At 40.8% G+C, this 18,882-nt stretch overlaps 1 protein-coding gene across 1 annotated transcript in view; it reads right to left on the bottom strand.

The window, feature by feature from the left end:
* Window positions 1-10,953: 10,953 nt before the first annotated feature.
* LOC129256041 (synaptophysin-like) overlaps window positions 10,954-18,882 on the bottom strand; it is a 35,119-nt gene continuing 27,190 nt past the window's right edge. Inside the window, exons 3-6 of the mRNA XM_064096154.1 lie at window positions 17,812-17,924; window positions 17,129-17,318; window positions 15,286-15,489; window positions 10,954-14,534 (exon numbers count right to left, since the gene is read on the bottom strand). Of these exons, the coding sequence (XP_063952224.1) occupies window positions 14,397-14,534; window positions 15,286-15,489; window positions 17,129-17,318; window positions 17,812-17,924 (645 nt within the window). The 3' untranslated portion in view covers window positions 10,954-14,396. The remainder of the gene's footprint in view (window positions 14,535-15,285; window positions 15,490-17,128; window positions 17,319-17,811; window positions 17,925-18,882) is intronic.

Here is an 18,882-nt window from a genome sequence, read left to right as displayed (position 1 = left end):
AACCCCCCCAAACAAGCCGTCTTCGCTCCGAGGGGTCTCCTAGCATCCGAATGGGTGGATATACAAAGAATAAATTAGAACGATGTCGGAAATTTTTTCGGGTCTCTCGCCCCACCCGCGACCTGATCGAAAGTATGGAAAATTGAGCAAAATAAGTATTTTAAAAAAAAGCCCCCTAAACCCCCCCAAACAAGCCGTCTTCGCTCCGAGGGGTCTCCTAGCATCCGAATGGGTGGATATACAAAGAATAAATTAGAACGATGTCGGAAATTTTTTCGGGTCTCTCGCCCCACCCGCGACCTGATCGAAAGTATGGAAAATTGAGCAAAATAAGTATTTTAAAAAAAAGCCCCCTAAACCCCCCCAAACAAGCCGTCTTCGCTCCGAGGGGTCTCCTAGCATCCGAATGGGTGGATATACAAAGAATAAATTAGAACGATGTCGGAAATTTTTTCGGGTCTCTCGCCCCACCCGCGACCTGATCGAAAGTATGGAAAATTGAGCAAAATAAGTATTTTAAAAAAAAGCCCCCTAAACCCCCCCAAACAAGCCGTCTTCGCTCCGAGGGGTCTCCTAGCATCCGAATGGGTGGATATACAAAGAATAAATTAGAACGATGTCGGAAATTTTTTCGGGTCTCTCGCCCCACCCGCGACCTGATCGAAAGTATGGAAAATTGAGCAAAATAAGTATTTTAAAAAAAAGCCCCCTAAACCCCCCCAAACAAGCCGTCTTCGCTCCGAGGGGTCTCCTAGCATCCGAATGGGTGGATATACAAAGAATAAATTAGAACGATGTCGGAAATTTTTTCGGGTCTCTCGCCCCACCCGCGACCTGATCGAAAGTATGGAAAATTGAGCAAAATAAGTATTTTAAAAAAAAGCCCCCTAAACCCCCCCAAACAAGCCGTCTTCGCTCCGAGGGGTCTCCTAGCATCCGAATGGGTGGATATACAAAGAATAAATTAGAACGATGTCGGAAATTTTTTCGGGTCTCTCGCCCCACCCGCGACCTGATCGAAAGTATGGAAAATTGAGCAAAATAAGTATTTTAAAAAAAAGCCCCCTAAACCCCCCCAAACAAGCCGTCTTCGCTCCGAGGGGTCTCCTAGCATCCGAATGGGTGGATATACAAAGAATAAATTAGAACGATGTCGGAAATTTTTTCGGGTCTCTCGCCCCACCCGCGACCTGATCGAAAGTATGGAAAATTGAGCAAAATAAGTATTTTAAAAAAAAGCCCCCTAAACCCCCCCAAACAAGCCGTCTTCGCTCCGAGGGGTCTCCTAGCATCCGAATGGGTGGATATACAAAGAATAAATTAGAACGATGTCGGAAATTTTTTCGGGTCTCTCGCCCCACCCGCGACCTGATCGAAAGTATGGAAAATTGAGCAAAATAAGTATTTTAAAAAAAAGCCCCCTAAACCCCCCCAAACAAGCCGTCTTCGCTCCGAGGGGTCTCCTAGCATCCGAATGGGTGGATATACAAAGAATAAATTAGAACGATGTCGGAAATTTTTTCGGGTCTCTCGCCCCACCCGCGACCTGATCGAAAGTATGGAAAATTGAGCAAAATAAGTATTTTAAAAAAAAGCCCCCTAAACCCCCCCAAACAAGCCGTCTTCGCTCCGAGGGGTCTCCTAGCATCCGAATGGGTGGATATACAAAGAATAAATTAGAACGATGTCGGAAATTTTTTCGGGTCTCTCGCCCCACCCGCGACCTGATCGAAAGTATGGAAAATTGAGCAAAATAAGTATTTTAAAAAAAAGCCCCCTAAACCCCCCCAAACAAGCCGTCTTCGCTCCGAGGGGTCTCCTAGCATCCGAATGGGTGGATATACAAAGAATAAATTAGAACGATGTCGGAAATTTTTTCGGGTCTCTCGCCCCACCCGCGACCTGATCGAAAGTATGGAAAATTGAGCAAAATAAGTATTTTAAAAAAAAGCCCCCTAAACCCCCCCAAACAAGCCGTCTTCGCTCCGAGGGGTCTCCTAGCATCCGAATGGGTGGATATACAAAGAATAAATTAGAACGATGTCGGAAATTTTTTCGGGTCTCTCGCCCCACCCGCGACCTGATCGAAAGTATGGAAAATTGAGCAAAATAAGTATTTTAAAAAAAAGCCCCCTAAACCCCCCCAAACAAGCCGTCTTCGCTCCGAGGGGTCTCCTAGCATCCGAATGGGTGGATATACAAAGAATAAATTAGAACGATGTCGGAAATTTTTTCGTGTCTCTCGCCCCACCCGCGACCTGATCGAAAGTATGGAAAATTGAGCAAAATAAGTATTTTAAAAAAAAGCCCCCTAAACCCCCCCAAACAAGCCGTCTTCGCTCCGAGGGGTCTCCTAGCATCCGAATGGGTGGATATACAAAGAATAAATTAGAACGATGTCGGAAATTTTTTCGGGTCTCTCGCCCCACCCGCGACCTGATCGAAAGTATGGAAAATTGAGCAAAATAAGTATTTTAAAAAAAAAGCCCCCTAAACCCCCCCAAACAAGCCGTCTTCGCTCCGAGGGGTCTCCTAGCATCCGAATGGGTGGATATACAAAGAATAAATTAGAACGATGTCGGAAATTTTTTCGGGTCTCTCGCCCCACCCGCGACCTGATCGAAAGTATGGAAAATTGAGCAAAATAAGTATTTTAAAAAAAAGCCCCCTAAACCCCCCCAAACAAGCCGTCTTCGCTCCGAGGGGTCTCCTAGCATCCGAATGGGTGGATATACAAAGAATAAATTAGAACGATGTCGGAAATTTTTTCGGGTCTCTCGCCCCACCCGCGACCTGATCGAAAGTATGGAAAATTGAGCAAAATAAGTATTTAAAAAAAAAGCCCCCTAAACCCCCCCAAACAAGCCGTCTTCGCTCCGAGGGGTCTCCTAGCATCCGAATGGGTGGATATACAAAGAATAAATTAGAACGATGTCGGAAATTTTTTCGGGTCTCTCGCCCCACCCGCGACCTGATCGAAAGTATGGAAAATTGAGCAAAATAAGTATTTAAAAAAAAAGCCCCCTAAACCCCCCCAAACAAGCCGTCTTCGCTCCGAGGGGTCTCCTAGCATCCGAATGGGTGGATATACAAAGAATAAATTAGAACGATGTCGGAAATTTTTCGGGTCTCTCGCCCCACCCGCGACCTGATCGAAAGTATGGAAAATTGAGCAAAATAAGTATTTTAAAAAAAAGCCCCCTAAACCCCCCAAACAAGCCGTCTTCGCTCCGAGGGGTCTCCTAGCATCCGAATGGGTGGATATACAAAGAATAAATTAGAACGATGTCGGAAATTTTTTCGGGTCTCTCGCCCCACCCGCGACCTGATCGAAAGTATGGAAAATTGAGCAAAATAAGTATTTTAAAAAAAAGCCCCTAAACCCCCCAAACAAGCCGTCTTCGCTCCGAGGGGTCTCCTAGCATCCGAATGGGTGGATATACAAAGAATAAATTAGAACGATGTCGGAAATTTTTTCGGGTCTCTCGCCCCACCCGCGACCTGATCGAAAGTATGGAAAATTGAGCAAAATAAGTATTTTAAAAAAAAAAGCCCCCTAAACCCCCCAAACAAGCCGTCTTCGCTCCGAGGGGTCTCCTAGCATCCGAATGGGTGGATATACAAAGAATAAATTAGAACGATGTCGGAAATTTTTTCGGGTCTCTCGCCCCACCCGCGACCTGATCGAAAGTATGGAAAATTGAGCAAAATAAGTATTTAAAAAAAAGCCCCCTAAACCCCCCCAAACAAGCCGTCTTCGCTCCGAGGGGTCTCCTAGCATCCGATGGGTGGATATACAAAGAATAAATTAGAACGATGTCGGAAATTTTTTCGGGTCTCTCGCCCCACCCGCGACCTGATCGAAAGTATGGAAAATTGAGCAAAATAAGTATTTTAAAAAAAAGCCCCCTAAACCCCCCCAAACAGCCGTCTTCGCTCCGAGGGGTCTCCTAGCATCCGAATGGGTGGATATACAAAGAATAAATTAGAACGATGTCGGAAATTTTTTCGGGTCTCTCGCCCCACCCGCGACCTGATCGAAAGTATGGAAAATTGAGCAAAATAAGTATTTTAAAAAAAAGCCCCTAAACCCCCCCAAACAAGCCGTCTTCGCTCCGAGGGGTCTCCTAGCATCCGAATGGGTGGATATACAAAGAATAAATTAGAACGATGTCGGAAATTTTTTCGGGTCTCTCGCCCCACCCGCGACCTGATCGAAAGTATGGAAAATTGAGCAAAATAAGTATTTTAAAAAAAAGCCCCTAAACCCCCCCAAACAAGCCGTCTTCGCTCCGAGGGGTCTCCTAGCATCCGAATGGGTGGATATACAAAGAATAAATTAGAACGATGTCGGAAATTTTTTCGGGTCTCTCGCCCCACCCGCGACCTGATCGAAAGTATGGAAAATTGAGCAAAATAAGTATTTTAAAAAAAGCCCCCTAAACCCCCCCAAACAAGCCGTCTTCGCTCCGAGGGGTCTCCTAGCATCCGAATGGGTGGATATACAAAGAATAAATTAGAACGATGTCGGAAATTTTTTCGGGTCTCTCGCCCCACCCGCGACCTGATCGAAAGTATGGAAAATTGAGCAAAATAAGTATTTTAAAAAAAGCCCCCTAAACCCCCCCAAACAAGCCGTCTTCGCTCCGAGGGTCTCCTAGCATCCGAATGGGTGGATATACAAAGAATAAATTAGAACGATGTCGGAAATTTTTTCGGGTCTCTCGCCCCACCCCGCGACCTGATCGAAAGTATGGAAAATTGAGCAAAATAAGTATTTTAAAAAAAAGCCCCCTAAACCCCCCCAAACAAGCCGTCTTCGCTCCGAGGGTCTCCTAGCATCCGAATGGGTGGATATACAAAGAATAAATTAGAACGATGTCGGAAATTTTTTCGGGTCTCTCGCCCCACCCGCGACCTGATCGAAAGTATGGAAAATTGAGCAAAATAAGTATTTAAAAAAAAAGCCCCCTAAACCCCCCCAAACAAGCCGTCTTCGCTCCGAGGGGTCTCCTAGCATCCGAATGGGTGGATATACAAAGAATAAATTAGAACGATGTCGGAAATTTTTTCGGGTCTCTCGCCCCACCCGCGACCTGATCGAAAGTATGGAAAATTGAGCAAAATAAGTATTAAAAAAAAAGCCCCCTAAACCCCCCCAAACAAGCCGTCTTCGCTCCGAGGGGTCTCCTAGCATCCGAATGGGTGGATATACAAAGAATAAATTAGAACGATGTCGGAAATTTTTTCGGGTCTCTCGCCCCACCCGCGACCTGATCGAAAGTATGGAAAATTGAGCAAAATAAGTATTTAAAAAAAAGCCCCCTAAACCCCCCCAAACAAGCCGTCTTCGCTCCGAGGGGTCTCCTAGCATCCGAATGGGTGGATATACAAAGAATAAATTAGAACGATGTCGGAAATTTTTTCGGGTCTCTCGCCCCACCCGCGACCTGATCGAAAGTATGGAAAATTGAGCAAAATAAGTATTTTAAAAAAAAGCCCCCTAAACCCCCCCAAACAAGCCGTCTTCGCTCCGAGGGGTCTCCTAGCATCCGAATGGGTGGATATACAAAGAATAAATTAGAACGATGTCGGAAATTTTTTCGGGTCTCTCGCCCACCCGCGACCTGATCGAAAGTATGGAAAATTGAGCAAAATAAGTATTTAAAAAAAAAGCCCCCTAAACCCCCCCAAACAAGCCGTCTTCGCTCCGAGGGGTCTCCTAGCATCCGAATGGGTGGATATACAAAGAATAAATTAGAACGATGTCGGAAATTTTTTCGGGTCTCTCGCCCCACCCGCGACCTGATCGAAAGTATGGAAAATTGAGCAAAATAAGTATTTTAAAAAAAAGCCCCCTTAAACCCCCCCAAACAAGCCGTCTTCGCTCCGAGGGGTCTCCTAGCATCCGAATGGGTGGATATACAAAGAATAAATTAGAACGATGTCGGAAATTTTTTCGGGTCTCTCGCCCCACCCGCGACCTGATCGAAAGTATGGAAAATTGAGCAAAATAAGTATTTTAAAAAAAAGCCCCCTAAACCCCCCCAAACAAGCCGTCTTCGCTCCGAGGGGTCTCCTAGCATCCGAATGGGTGGATATACAAAGAATAAATTAGAACGATGTCGGAAATTTTTTCGGGTCTCTCGCCCCACCCGCGACCTGATCGAAAGTATGGAAAATTGAGCAAAATAAGTATTTTAAAAAAAAGCCCCCTAAACCCCCCCAAACAAGCCGTCTTCGCTCCGAGGGGTCTCCTAGCATCCGAATGGGTGGATATACAAAGAATAAATTAGAACGATGTCGGAAATTTTTTCGGGTCTCTCGCCCCACCCGCGACCTGATCGAAAGTATGGAAAATTGAGCAAAATAAGTATTTTAAAAAAAAGCCCCCTAAACCCCCCCAAACAAGCCGTCTTCGCTCCGAGGGGTCTCCTAGCATCCGAATGGGTGGATATACAAAGAATAAATTAGAACGATGTCGGAAATTTTTTCGGGTCTCTCGCCCCACCCGCGACCTGATCGAAAGTATGGAAAATTGAGCAAAATAAGTATTTTAAAAAAAAGCCCCCTAAACCCCCCCAAACAAGCCGTCTTCGCTCCGAGGGGTCTCCTAGCATCCGAATGGGTGGATATACAAAGAATAAATTAGAACGATGTCGGAAATTTTTTCGGGTCTCTCGCCCCACCCGCGACCTGATCGAAAGTATGGAAAATTGAGCAAAATAAGTATTTAAAAAAAAAGCCCCCTAAACCCCCCCAAACAAGCCGTCTTCGCTCCGAGGGGTCTCCTAGCATCCGAATGGGTGGATATACAAAGAATAAATTAGAACGATGTCGGAAATTTTTTCGGGTCTCTCGCCCCACCCGCGACCTGATCGAAAGTATGGAAAATTGAGCAAAATAAGTATTTAAAAAAAAAGCCCCCTAAACCCCCCCAAACAAGCCGTCTTCGCTCCGAGGGGTCTCCTAGCATCCGAATGGGTGGATATACAAAGAATAAATTAGAACGATGTCGGAAATTTTTTCGGGTCTCTCGCCCCACCCGCGACCTGATCGAAAGTATGGAAAATTGAGCAAAATAAGTATTTTAAAAAAAAGCCCCCTAAACCCCCCCAAACAAGCCGTCTTCGCTCCGAGGGGTCTCCTAGCATCCGAATGGGTGGATATACAAAGAATAAATTAGAACGATGTCGGAAATTTTTTCGGGTCTCTCGCCCCACCCGCGACCTGATCGAAAGTATGGAAAATTGAGCAAAATAAGTATTTAAAAAAAAAGCCCCCTAAACCCCCCCAAACAAGCCGTCTTCGCTCCGAGGGGTCTCCTAGCATCCGAATGGGTGGATATACAAAGAATAAATTAGAACGATGTCGGAAATTTTTTCGGGTCTCTCGCCCCACCCGCGACCTGATCGAAAGTATGGAAAATTGAGCAAAATAAGTATTTTAAAAAAAAGCCCCCTAAACCCCCCCAAACAAGCCGTCTTCGCTCCGAGGGGTCTCCTAGCATCCGAATGGGTGGATATACAAAGAATAAATTAGAACGATGTCGGAAATTTTTTCGGGTCTCTCGCCCCACCCGCGACCTGATCGAAAGTATGGAAAATTGAGCAAAATAAGTATTTTAAAAAAAAGCCCCCTAAACCCCCCCAAACAAGCCGTCTTCGCTCCGAGGGGTCTCCTAGCATCCGAATGGGTGGATATACAAAGAATAAATTAGAACGATGTCGGAAATTTTTTCGGGTCTCTCGCCCCACCCGCGACCTGATCGAAAGTATGGAAAATTGAGCAAAATAAGTATTTTAAAAAAAAGCCCCCTAAACCCCCCCAAACAAGCCGTCTTCGCTCCGAGGGGTCTCCTAGCATCCGAATGGGTGGATATACAAAGAATAAATTAGAACGATGTCGGAAATTTTTTCGGGTCTCTCGCCCCACCCGCGACCTGATCGAAAGTATGGAAAATTGAGCAAAATAAGTATTTTAAAAAAAAGCCCCCTAAACCCCCCCAAACAAGCCGTCTTCGCTCCGAGGGGTCTCCTAGCATCCGAATGGGTGGATATACAAAGAATAAATTAGAACGATGTCGGAAATTTTTTCGGGTCTCTCGCCCCACCCGCGACCTGATCGAAAGTATGGAAAATTGAGCAAAATAAGTATTTAAAAAAAAAGCCCCCTAAACCCCCCCAAACAAGCCGTCTTCGCTCCGAGGGGTCTCCTAGCATCCGAATGGGTGGATATACAAAGAATAAATTAGAACGATGTCGGAAATTTTTTCGGGTCTCTCGCCCCACCCGCGACCTGATCGAAAGTATGGAAAATTGAGCAAAATAAGTATTTAAAAAAAAAGCCCCCTAAACCCCCCCAAACAAGCCGTCTTCGCTCCGAGGGGTCTCCTAGCATCCGAATGGGTGGATATACAAAGAATAAATTAGAACGATGTCGGAAATTTTTTCGGGTCTCTCGCCCCACCCGCGACCTGATCGAAAGTATGGAAAATTGAGCAAAATAAGTATTTTAAAAAAAAGCCCCCTAAACCCCCCCAAACAAGCCGTCTTCGCTCCGAGGGGTCTCCTAGCATCCGAATGGGTGGATATACAAAGAATAAATTAGAACGATGTCGGAAATTTTTTCGGGTCTCTCGCCCCACCCGCGACCTGATCGAAAGTATGGAAAATTGAGCAAAATAAGTATTTTTAAAAAAAGCCCCCTAAACCCCCCCAAACAAGCCGTCTTCGCTCCGAGGGGTCTCCTAGCATCCGAATGGGTGGATATACAAAGAATAAATTAGAACGATGTCGGAAATTTTTTCGGGTCTCTCGCCCCACCCGCGACCTGATCGAAAGTATGGAAAATTGAGCAAAATAAGTATTTTAAAAAAAAGCCCCCTAAACCCCCCCAAACAAGCCGTCTTCGCTCCGAGGGGTCTCCTAGCATCCGAATGGGTGGATATACAAAGAATAAATTAGAACGATGTCGGAAATTTTTTCGGGTCTCTCGCCCCACCCGCGACCTGATCGAAAGTATGGAAAATTGAGCAAAATAAGTATTTAAAAAAAAAGCCCCCTAAACCCCCCCAAACAAGCCGTCTTCGCTCCGAGGGGTCTCCTAGCATCCGAATGGGTGGATATACAAAGAATAAATTAGAACGATGTCGGAAATTTTTTCGGGTCTCTCGCCCCACCCGCGACCTGATCGAAAGTATGGAAAATTGAGCAAAATAAGTATTTAAAAAAAAAGCCCCCTAAACCCCCCCAAACAAGCCGTCTTCGCTCCGAGGGGTCTCCTAGCATCCGATTGGGTGGATATACAAAGAATAAATTAGAACGATGTCGGAAATTTTTTCGGGTCTCTCGCCCCACCCGCGACCTGATCGAAAGTATGGAAAATTGAGCAAAATAAGTATTTAAAAAAAAAGCCCCCTAAACCCCCCCAAACAAGCCGTCTTCGCTCCGAGGGGTCTCCTAGCATCCGAATGGGTGGATATACAAAGAATAAATTAGAACGATGTCGGAAATTTTTTCGGGTCTCTCGCCCCACCCGCGACCTGATCGAAAGTATGGAAAATTGAGCAAAATAAGTATTTTAAAAAAAAGCCCCCTAAACCCCCCCAAACAAGCCGTCTTCGCTCCGAGGGGTCTTCTAGCATCCGAATGGGTGGATATACAAAGAATAAAGAAGAACGATGTCGAAAAATTTTTCGGGTCTCTCGCCCCACCCGCGACCTGGTCGAAATTATGGAAAATTGAGCAAAATAAGTATTTTAAAAAAAAGCCCCCAAAACCCCCCCAAACAAGCCGTCTTCGCTCCGAGGGGTCTTCTAGCATCCGAATGGGTGGATATACAAAGACTAAAGAAGAACCATGTCGAAAAAATTTTCGGGTCTCTCGCCCCACCCGCAACCTGGCGAAATTATGGAAAATTGAGCAAAATAAGCATTTTCCAAAAAAGCCCCCAAAACCCCCCCAAACAAGCCGTCTTCGCTCCGAGGGGTCTTCTAGCATCCGAATGGGTGGATATACAAAGAATAAAGAAGAATGATGTCGAAAAATTTTTCGGGTCTGTCGCCCCACCCGCGACCTGGTCGAAATTATGGAAAATTGAGCAAAATAAGTCATTTCCAAAAACCCCCCCCAAACAAGCCATCTTTGCTCCGAGGGGTCTTCTAGCATCCGAATGGGTGGATATACAAAGAATAAAGAAGAACGATGTCGAAAAAATTTTCGGGTCTCTCGCCCCAACCGCGACCTGGTTGAAATTATGGAAAATTGAGCAAAATAAGTATTTTCCAAAAAAGCCCTCCAAACCCCCCCAAACAAGCCGTCTTCGCTCTGTGGGGTCTCCTAGCATCCGAATGGGTGGATATACAAAGAATAAAGAAGAACGATGTCGAAAAAATTTTCGGGTCTCTCGCCCCACCCGCGACCTGGTGGAATTATGGAAAATTGAGCAAAATAAGTATTTTCCAAAAAAGCCCCCAAACAAGCCGTCTTTGCTCCGAGGGGTCTTCTAGCATCCGAATGGTAGGATATACAAAGAATAAAGAAGAATGATGTCGAAAAAATTTTCGGGTCTCTCGCCCCACCCGCGACCTGGTGGAATTATGGAAAATTGAGCAAAATAAGTTTTTTCCAAAAACCCCCCAAACAAGCCGTCTTTGCTCCGAGGGGTCTTCTAGCATCCGAATGGGTGGATATACAAAGAATAAAGAAGAATGATGTCTAGGGGTCTTGCGCCTTACCCGCGACCTGGTCAAAATTGAGCAAAATTTGTATTTTCCAAAATTGCCCAGACCCCCCACTCCTAACCAGCTGTCTTCTAGCATCCAAGATGGGCAAGATTTTAAGTTTAAAATATTCATTCAACATCAAACCCCTTTCACAGAGGTTGCAATTTCTCAATCAACTTCAGTTTGAAAGGTAGAAATGAAAAAGCATTATAAAGAAAACACAAGAATTTGTTACATTTTTTTATTAGGATACAAAACAGAACATAATGGAAGAATCAATTATAAACGAAACCCTTCCATCAATACATACCTTAGAAGATGTATAATAAACTGCACACTCATATTCAAAAATTTCATTATCAAAACACTCATGCTGGTTCATTTGTGAGGATAGGAGAATCGAGTACATTTCTGACAATTCTGATACTGTGTATATTCAAAGGAATAGAAATATACCACTGAATGGCCATTAAAATGCCACATGATAATACATGTAATTATTTTTATATTAATTCTCATTCAGTAAACTTTGGTATCCGTCAAATATTCCATGTAAAATCTTCATGGCACCTCTTTCAAGTAAAAACAGGTTTCTATACAAATACTTAAATAAAGGACTTATTGAATGATTATATATCTTTATATAGCATTCAGGGTAGTATGATTATTTTGTTTATAAATACAATAACTACTTATCAATGTTTAGGATCATAAGATATATTTGTACCTGTCTACCAACTAAAAGCTTGTATACTCCCTTCCTTCATATTCATACCAAATGGTTTTTAAAGGGGGAGTGAACTGAGTGTGGTCTTTCAATGACTGTGTGTTATATATGTTTTAAGATATCTACTAATACTACAGATAATAAATTGACCTATAATTGCATTTGTATAGAGAATATAAAATGTTTAGAGAGGAAAAGTAATTGTTTTGCTACTTAGTAAGATAATTATTGCGGTATAAATGTATTGAGTAATTAATTAGCATGTTATCATTCAAGTGGGTCTACATTACAAAACTACACTAGCATTATGGGTCAGGAAACTGGCCAGGTATGAGTAGTTGAGGACTCAAGATGGCGTTATTGGTTCGTATCTGCTTTAATATCACCAAAATATAGGCACAATGGATAGGTTTTTTTAGTAACAGTTAATATTCAATTTCAAATATTAGTCTAAAATCTCTTCATAAACTGGCACTGGAATACTCATGCAATTGTTTGAATTTCAAGAGAATGGAGGAGGTAATCTGCTGACAGACATCAGTACCCTGTTACATAAAACATACAATTAATGGTAAAATTGATATCAATTGTTAGTCTAATCGGGAAACCATTTACTGTACTAAAGGAGTTACAATTGAAAAGATTGAGTGTATCTCTTTATGGCACAGAAATGATACAATGATTTTCATGATACAAGGTAATTATGGCAGTCAAAGGTGCATACAGACACAATGCCTTCATCTCCATTTGAAAATGTATTAACAAAATCATAGAAAGCAGAAATTGCAATATTCAATCCCAGATGTCATCCGGTAATTACACAATAATGTTCTTGCTATTTCATTTAACCAAACATTACTTCATTTATCTATTTTTGCAATAGAAATTGCACTTTTTTCACATGAAACTAATAAACTAAAATAGCAAGATACACAGAAAGTTGGAACAAGAAGAAAGAATAATAAATCAAGGGCAAAAGTTGCCAGTCATTTACAGTAGAATATCCAGGAAAACCTTATTTGACATACGAAGATCCAATGTCACCACGGTGACTGAAAAGCATGATGAAATGTTCATGGATTACAAAGTAAGCCTTTCAGAAATATATGTCATCATCTCGATAGCATCATTATCCTTATCTCGTTTCCAGTGCAAAAAAAAAAAATCATTAAAAACTTGCAGAAAGAGCTTTTAAGTAAAGATAATAATATATAATCATAGGGATAATATTGTTGCAACATACCTGCATTGTAATTCATGTAATTTACTTTCCAATTACATGCCAAAAGATGAACAAAAAATCTTTTCTCAGAAAATGTATAAAAAATTCTCATTTTAATTGTAGGTAAAGTACTTGCAAAAGAAAAAAAAAAGAATGTCAATACCAAATATACATTTTAGGTTTGGCATATGGAGCCCCATTAAGACCATGCATTATCTATCTGGTTATGTAATGATTTATCACATGAGTTCTCTCAATGAATACACCACTGCAACAAAGTCTGCTGTAGATATTATTTACAATAGGCCAAGCATTGGCTGTTTATTTTACAATAAAAGCATGTACATCTGAAACACGACAAAACAATTTGTACACCCATCTATTTCATTGAATCAATTTACAATATTTGGAAGTATTTCTTTTCTTCTATATCTACACTGGATCTACATGTAACTTTAAACCTTGCATATTCATACCAAGAAAATGAGCTGCTTTCCTTGTTGTAAGCCAGTGTACTAACAAAGTCAAATTTGAAGTGTTTTCTTTACGCTTCCATGCTTTTAAGAAGACTTCATGATGTGGTGTATATAATATAATGTAACATTGATGTGTTTTTACTAAACTTGAATATCGAAAACAAGCTCAAAACATGATTTTATGTTATGTCCAGGCAGTCGAGTAAACCTCTGACAAGCTTTTATTTTTCCCCCCTCTCTCCCTCTTCTCAATTTGATGTCAGTAAATTGATCAACTCCAGTTAATTCAATATTAAGATTTGAATGAAACAAAAAAGTTTAAACAATGCAATGTTCCATGGGTTTGTATTTCAATCTTCATCTATTATATTGGACAACACTTTTCCTTAGCACCCCAGTCATCATAACCATCATTTTCCATTCAAGACATTAGTCACCTCAATATGTTCCTCACCTTAAATATAGAGAGATGTTAGGAAACTACAATGTCACTGCTGCTTCGTCTGTAGTAAATACTACATGAGTGTTGCATATCAATTTAAGATATTTTTGGAAAAGAAAATGAAGACGTAGTAAGAGGTTTAATATTTTTGTGACGGTAGATGATGTCATCAGTCTCCTCATTTGCATACCGACAAAGATGTGCATATAACTGTTTTGTGAAATTAAGCAAAACTTTGAAATATCATAACTTTTTTATTTTACATCCGATTTTGATGAAATTTTCATTGCTATGCTCGTTGTTTTTTTTTTCTTTTTATTCAAATCGACTTTGTTAGGGTGGACTTGTCCTTTAATATCTCAGAAGGAATAGGGTTTATTTAGTTTTGGAGGTTGCATTTTGTGTTTGGCTTAACAAGTAGATTTTTCATCGGAGCAATTGTCGCTGAAGCAAAAGTCATGAACCAAAACTGCAGGTTTAGGCAAACTGCTTATCTAAAAAAAATGAATTTTTTAAACTAATACATTATCACTTATATCACTAGTATTCTTATAATATCACTAGTAGTTTGTTTTGGTACATCAATACTATATACCAACTATTATACACATACTTTGTTTTCTTTATACCTCATGTTTAAAAAAAGACCCAGGAAAATGTAACGAAATGAATGAAGTAATCAAACTGTTAGAGTGGAGTTAGCAAACTTTAGAATTAGACGAGCCAGGATAAAACCAACTGGTACAAACCTAGGACTACGGCTGGGCATATGAATGCACTATCTATATAGAGATGGGTGAGGATTAAACCGTGTTGGGATTAGCAGGGGGATTTCCAGCAACTCCAGCTTTGTTCTCCATGCGTTGCCTGAACCATGTTGTCTCTTTGGCGATGAACCACAAGTTGCCTCCCCAGACGATCGTGTTGAGGAAACCAAATACCTGTAGTGTACAAAAAGATAAAGAGATATATGGGAAAGACTTAAGAGGTACATCTATATAAATGTGCAAAATAACTTGGACAAAAATACAAATGCATAAAGCTTTGTTATACAGGAACAGAAATAGAAATTCACCTATTCAGAGAATCTATAAGATCCTGCGAGAGAAAAATTAGTCATTTAGGAATACCACCGAATATTCATGGTTTCCAGACTACAACTTCAACCCTGGAACAATGACCCAGGTTTGTGGAAAATTACCAAGGCCTACTTTGATCAATAATCCCTCCTCAGTTTTAGTATATATCAATGTGTAATTAATATCAATGAATAGATCATTTAATTCTCTTTAAAATGATACCCTACATGATATGATTAAGGTTCACATGGAGGTGCAGTGCCTTGAAATGTGGGGCAAGGTCAAAATTCAAAAGTTTCACAATTACAATATTGAAAGTCACTATTCTTTTTTCCGGGGTGATGACCGAGTTTCTCGGCAGTTTCTTTTAATTGTTTTCATGCACCTTAAGATCAACATTAACATGGAATCAAAGACACCTCTGCACAAGCAAACACATAACAAACATGCATGGATATTTCAAACCACGACTCAAACCATGTTTTCTCACCGAACCATCACTACATAAACCACAACAAAACTTACAAATGAAGAAGCAGGGGCTTGATTTGAATGGATTTTCATCTCTATTGTTAAACTAATCTACAGATATCAAATCGGATAATATATTTACCACTGAAAAGTTGAGAGATAAATATTTTGGGCTTGTTTGTGATTCACAGGTGACACCATTCTGGCCGCATACGTCACCGTAGACAGTGGGACTATCCTTTAGGTGGTTGAAGTTAGTCCAGTACTTGACATCATTAAGCCCTGCAGCCCACGCACATGATGAGATGAAGAACAGTAGTACGAACACACCTGTGATCACCAGATCCTGCGAATAAAGAAATTAAAAAAAAAGGTACTTCTACTAGCCTGAACACATTGGGGAGTATTTCAAATAGTGATTTTTCCGTGGCTATTTTGCTCTGAGCCAATCAGATGCAAGGATTTCAGTAGTTTATAACAAATAGTCAATGAAAATAACTGACAAATCGTTTCATGAAATGCTCCCCTGAGAGCACCAGATCCTGAATAAAGGTTACAACAAAAGATGAATGCTACCAGAGGGAAGATGATGAACCAGTGAAAAGAGCATGGGATCTGGAAGTAGATGGCTTAAGAGGAAAGTGAAGATCAAAGATTACATGGAAATATATGGCAAAAAGGGAAAGTAGTAAGGTTGGTCTGAACAAGAAGAATGCTCAAGACGGAAAGGAACAGAAGCAGGGAGTGTCATCATGGTGCGAGAGTCAGTATATATACCCTTCATAAAGGGGAAAATGCTGAATAAAACAAAGGATATATGAGATTGACCTTTGTTTCCTGTTGGGCAAAAAACTGCGTCTGCCGAAATCAGCTACATGGGATTTGCTTTAACATGACGGTGAATGGAGATTTTCAAGGAGCGCTTTTGCAATCTCCAGCGCTTTTTTGAGCATTTCAGTGGTGAAATCAAAGAGCCCCAGTGCAACTTTAACCCCTGATTCCTGTTGATTTGAACCTTTCCACTATATGGCATGCATTACATATATCTGCCTCACAGCCCATCACAAGTTTTTCGTAAAATTTGAAACAGCAGATCCTAAGCCTTATTAAAAATAATATATAATTTTGATCAATCAATAACCTGCAAAACGAGTGCTTGACTCAATGTTGAAGAATTTCAGAGAGAGCTACAAAGAATGAAAAGAGAATGATACTTGAAGTTGGGGGTTCACTCAAGCATGTGCAGCGTAAACAACCTGAAACTTTCAGCAGCCAGGAAATACTGTACATGGTCTCAAAGAATCTCTTGTAGCTAGCTTTTGGTTTGACTATGACAAAAAATCCTGACAGCATGAAGAAGAAGTTTTCCCTTTCAGATAAGCTAACTTTCTACATTTTTATTTTTTAACACCAAATTACTATAATTCAAACTTTTGAAATAGAACCCTTGTCTTGTCTTTTGTTTAACTGTGTACACAGCTTAATATGCCCTTGGGAAAAGTGAAATAAGAATTCAAGTGGCATTGCATAATGTCTGCTGTTCATAAATCTTGTTCTACTCTGGGTGATTTTATATCTGGATGTAACCCAAGGAAAATTTAGACGTCTATGTCACGTTCATTTTGGTATCGATCGGCCATTTTGTTTTCAATTCTGACAGAAGGAGAATGAACGAGACAGAACTTTTCCTTTTTTTGAGGGTCCAGTTTGTCCCTCGATGTCAGGAATTCTGTGTCACGATAGACCTTCATCCATATAAACGAGGTTAAGTGCATAATTAATTTTTTTCCCCTTTTATTTGGAGTGCTATTGCGACCACATTCTACCTCATGTTGGAGAGTATACGTTTGACTAGTATTACACAGATGAGTCCTGGGCTCCGGCTCCGGCCGGAGCTCCCTGGGTTAATCTGGATGGTGTCTAAATCCCTATTAAAGCACACACATTAATCGGCTTTGAAAAATGAAAATTGAGATACTACTCACACACATATAGTGGATCTCCTTTTCTGGGTACCTAGCCTCGTAGATAACATACCACAGGACTGAACCTATTGTATAGAGCATTGCCAGCACCCCAACAGCTACAAAGAATTGCGCTGATCCGGAAGGGTTTGAGGACACTGTAGGTGCTGTCGTTGAATTGCACAGTGCAGGCAATGCGCTGCTCTCAATACTAAGAATGACAAAAAGAAAGAATGAATATCAACAAGGTACATGGTAAATAGCTTTGTACAAAATATTAAAGTTGGCCATTGTATCAGAGAATCCACATTTCCTTGGTATTCATGGAACCTAAAATTCAATTTGCTTTAAGTACCACTACAAGTAATACTCTTTTAAAATTGGTTTGTATCCATTTGGTCTTTTACTCAGAATGTCTACCACTATCATGGCTAAACACACTTTCTATCATCAATTTGGTTCACAGATATCAATTTGTCTAATATCTTACATAGTCTAGCTGTCTTTCAGTCTAAAGCCCAGTTGGTCTAACTCCTACTTGTATAACTGCCACGTTCTGCATAACCTATGAAATTTCCTTCATCATTAGCGGTGTCAGAAAAACTTTAGGCGAAGCACCATTTAGGCAGTCTAAAATAATTAATGAATAAATTTCACTATTCTTTGCAAATGACCAACTTAACAACATTAAGTCATACATGTACCTGAATGGGTATTTAACCTGCACCATGTACGTGTGTCCTGGAGAACATGATGCTGAGAAGGAATATGATGTGGCATACCCAGCAGTCGTGGCAAACATACACACAGCAAGGATCTACAACACAAAATAAAAATGTAAGAATATTCAAAACTCACATATAGTCACACTGTATTTACATGAATGTACATGTGCAGTACTGCACATGCTCCCAATACAAGGCTTTTTAAAAAGATGTGTATTGGTGTAGACCTAAGACATCTTTATTCAGGCAACATGTCATTGCACATACATGTAATTATGGCGCGCACTTTAAGCAATACTGATCTACTGTAGAAAAGAAAATGTCATGAAAAGAAATAAAAATGTATTAAACAAAAACATTCATGAAGTTGAGTCAGAGTGCATTTGACGAATTGCTGGCATAATATACACGCACCTGGCATATAAAGTATTACATTTTTTTCATAAGAAAAAAAATGTGGGGATGCTTGTCAATTTTGATTAAATTGACAGCTCCAAATGAAATTGAATTCGAATAATTTCACTAAGATGCTTCATTTTTTTTAAAATAAAAAAATGAAAGGGGTGCTGTCATTTAACCGAGGTTAGTTTTGATACAAGATTGACTTTCATTTGAACGACAGTTTACTCAGAAAATATAACGTTTATATAATAAGAACAGCTTGAGGGGTCTATCATTTCATTAAACTCCTTTATACAGAGAGAGAAAAGAAAACCTACAGCAGTGTACTACACCTGTAGCCTTTAGGTACAATATGCAGACGAATGACAGGAGGTCAAAGTAAGCTCAGCGATACATAATAATTGCCACAGGGAGTCTGCACATTCTACATACACTACACACCATTCACTATACTCGTGAAGGAGGTCCATTCAGACTAGTGTTTTTACACTCATTCCAATTTTTGTAATTATATGATTTTTGTTCATGAGAAAGCAAATTTATACTAAACGATGAGGGCGATTTGTACTATGCAATGAAAATTAGTTGTTTTTCCCTGAATGTGAGTAGAGTATGGTCTGTCTATGAATAGTACATGTACATGTACAA

The sequence above is a fragment of the Lytechinus pictus genome, chromosome 3 (assembly GCF_037042905.1).
Source record: "Lytechinus pictus isolate F3 Inbred chromosome 3, Lp3.0, whole genome shotgun sequence".
In the NCBI taxonomy this organism is placed as follows: domain Eukaryota; kingdom Metazoa; phylum Echinodermata; class Echinoidea; order Temnopleuroida; family Toxopneustidae; genus Lytechinus; species Lytechinus pictus.
This window is presented reverse-complemented; position numbering and strand designations above follow the sequence as displayed.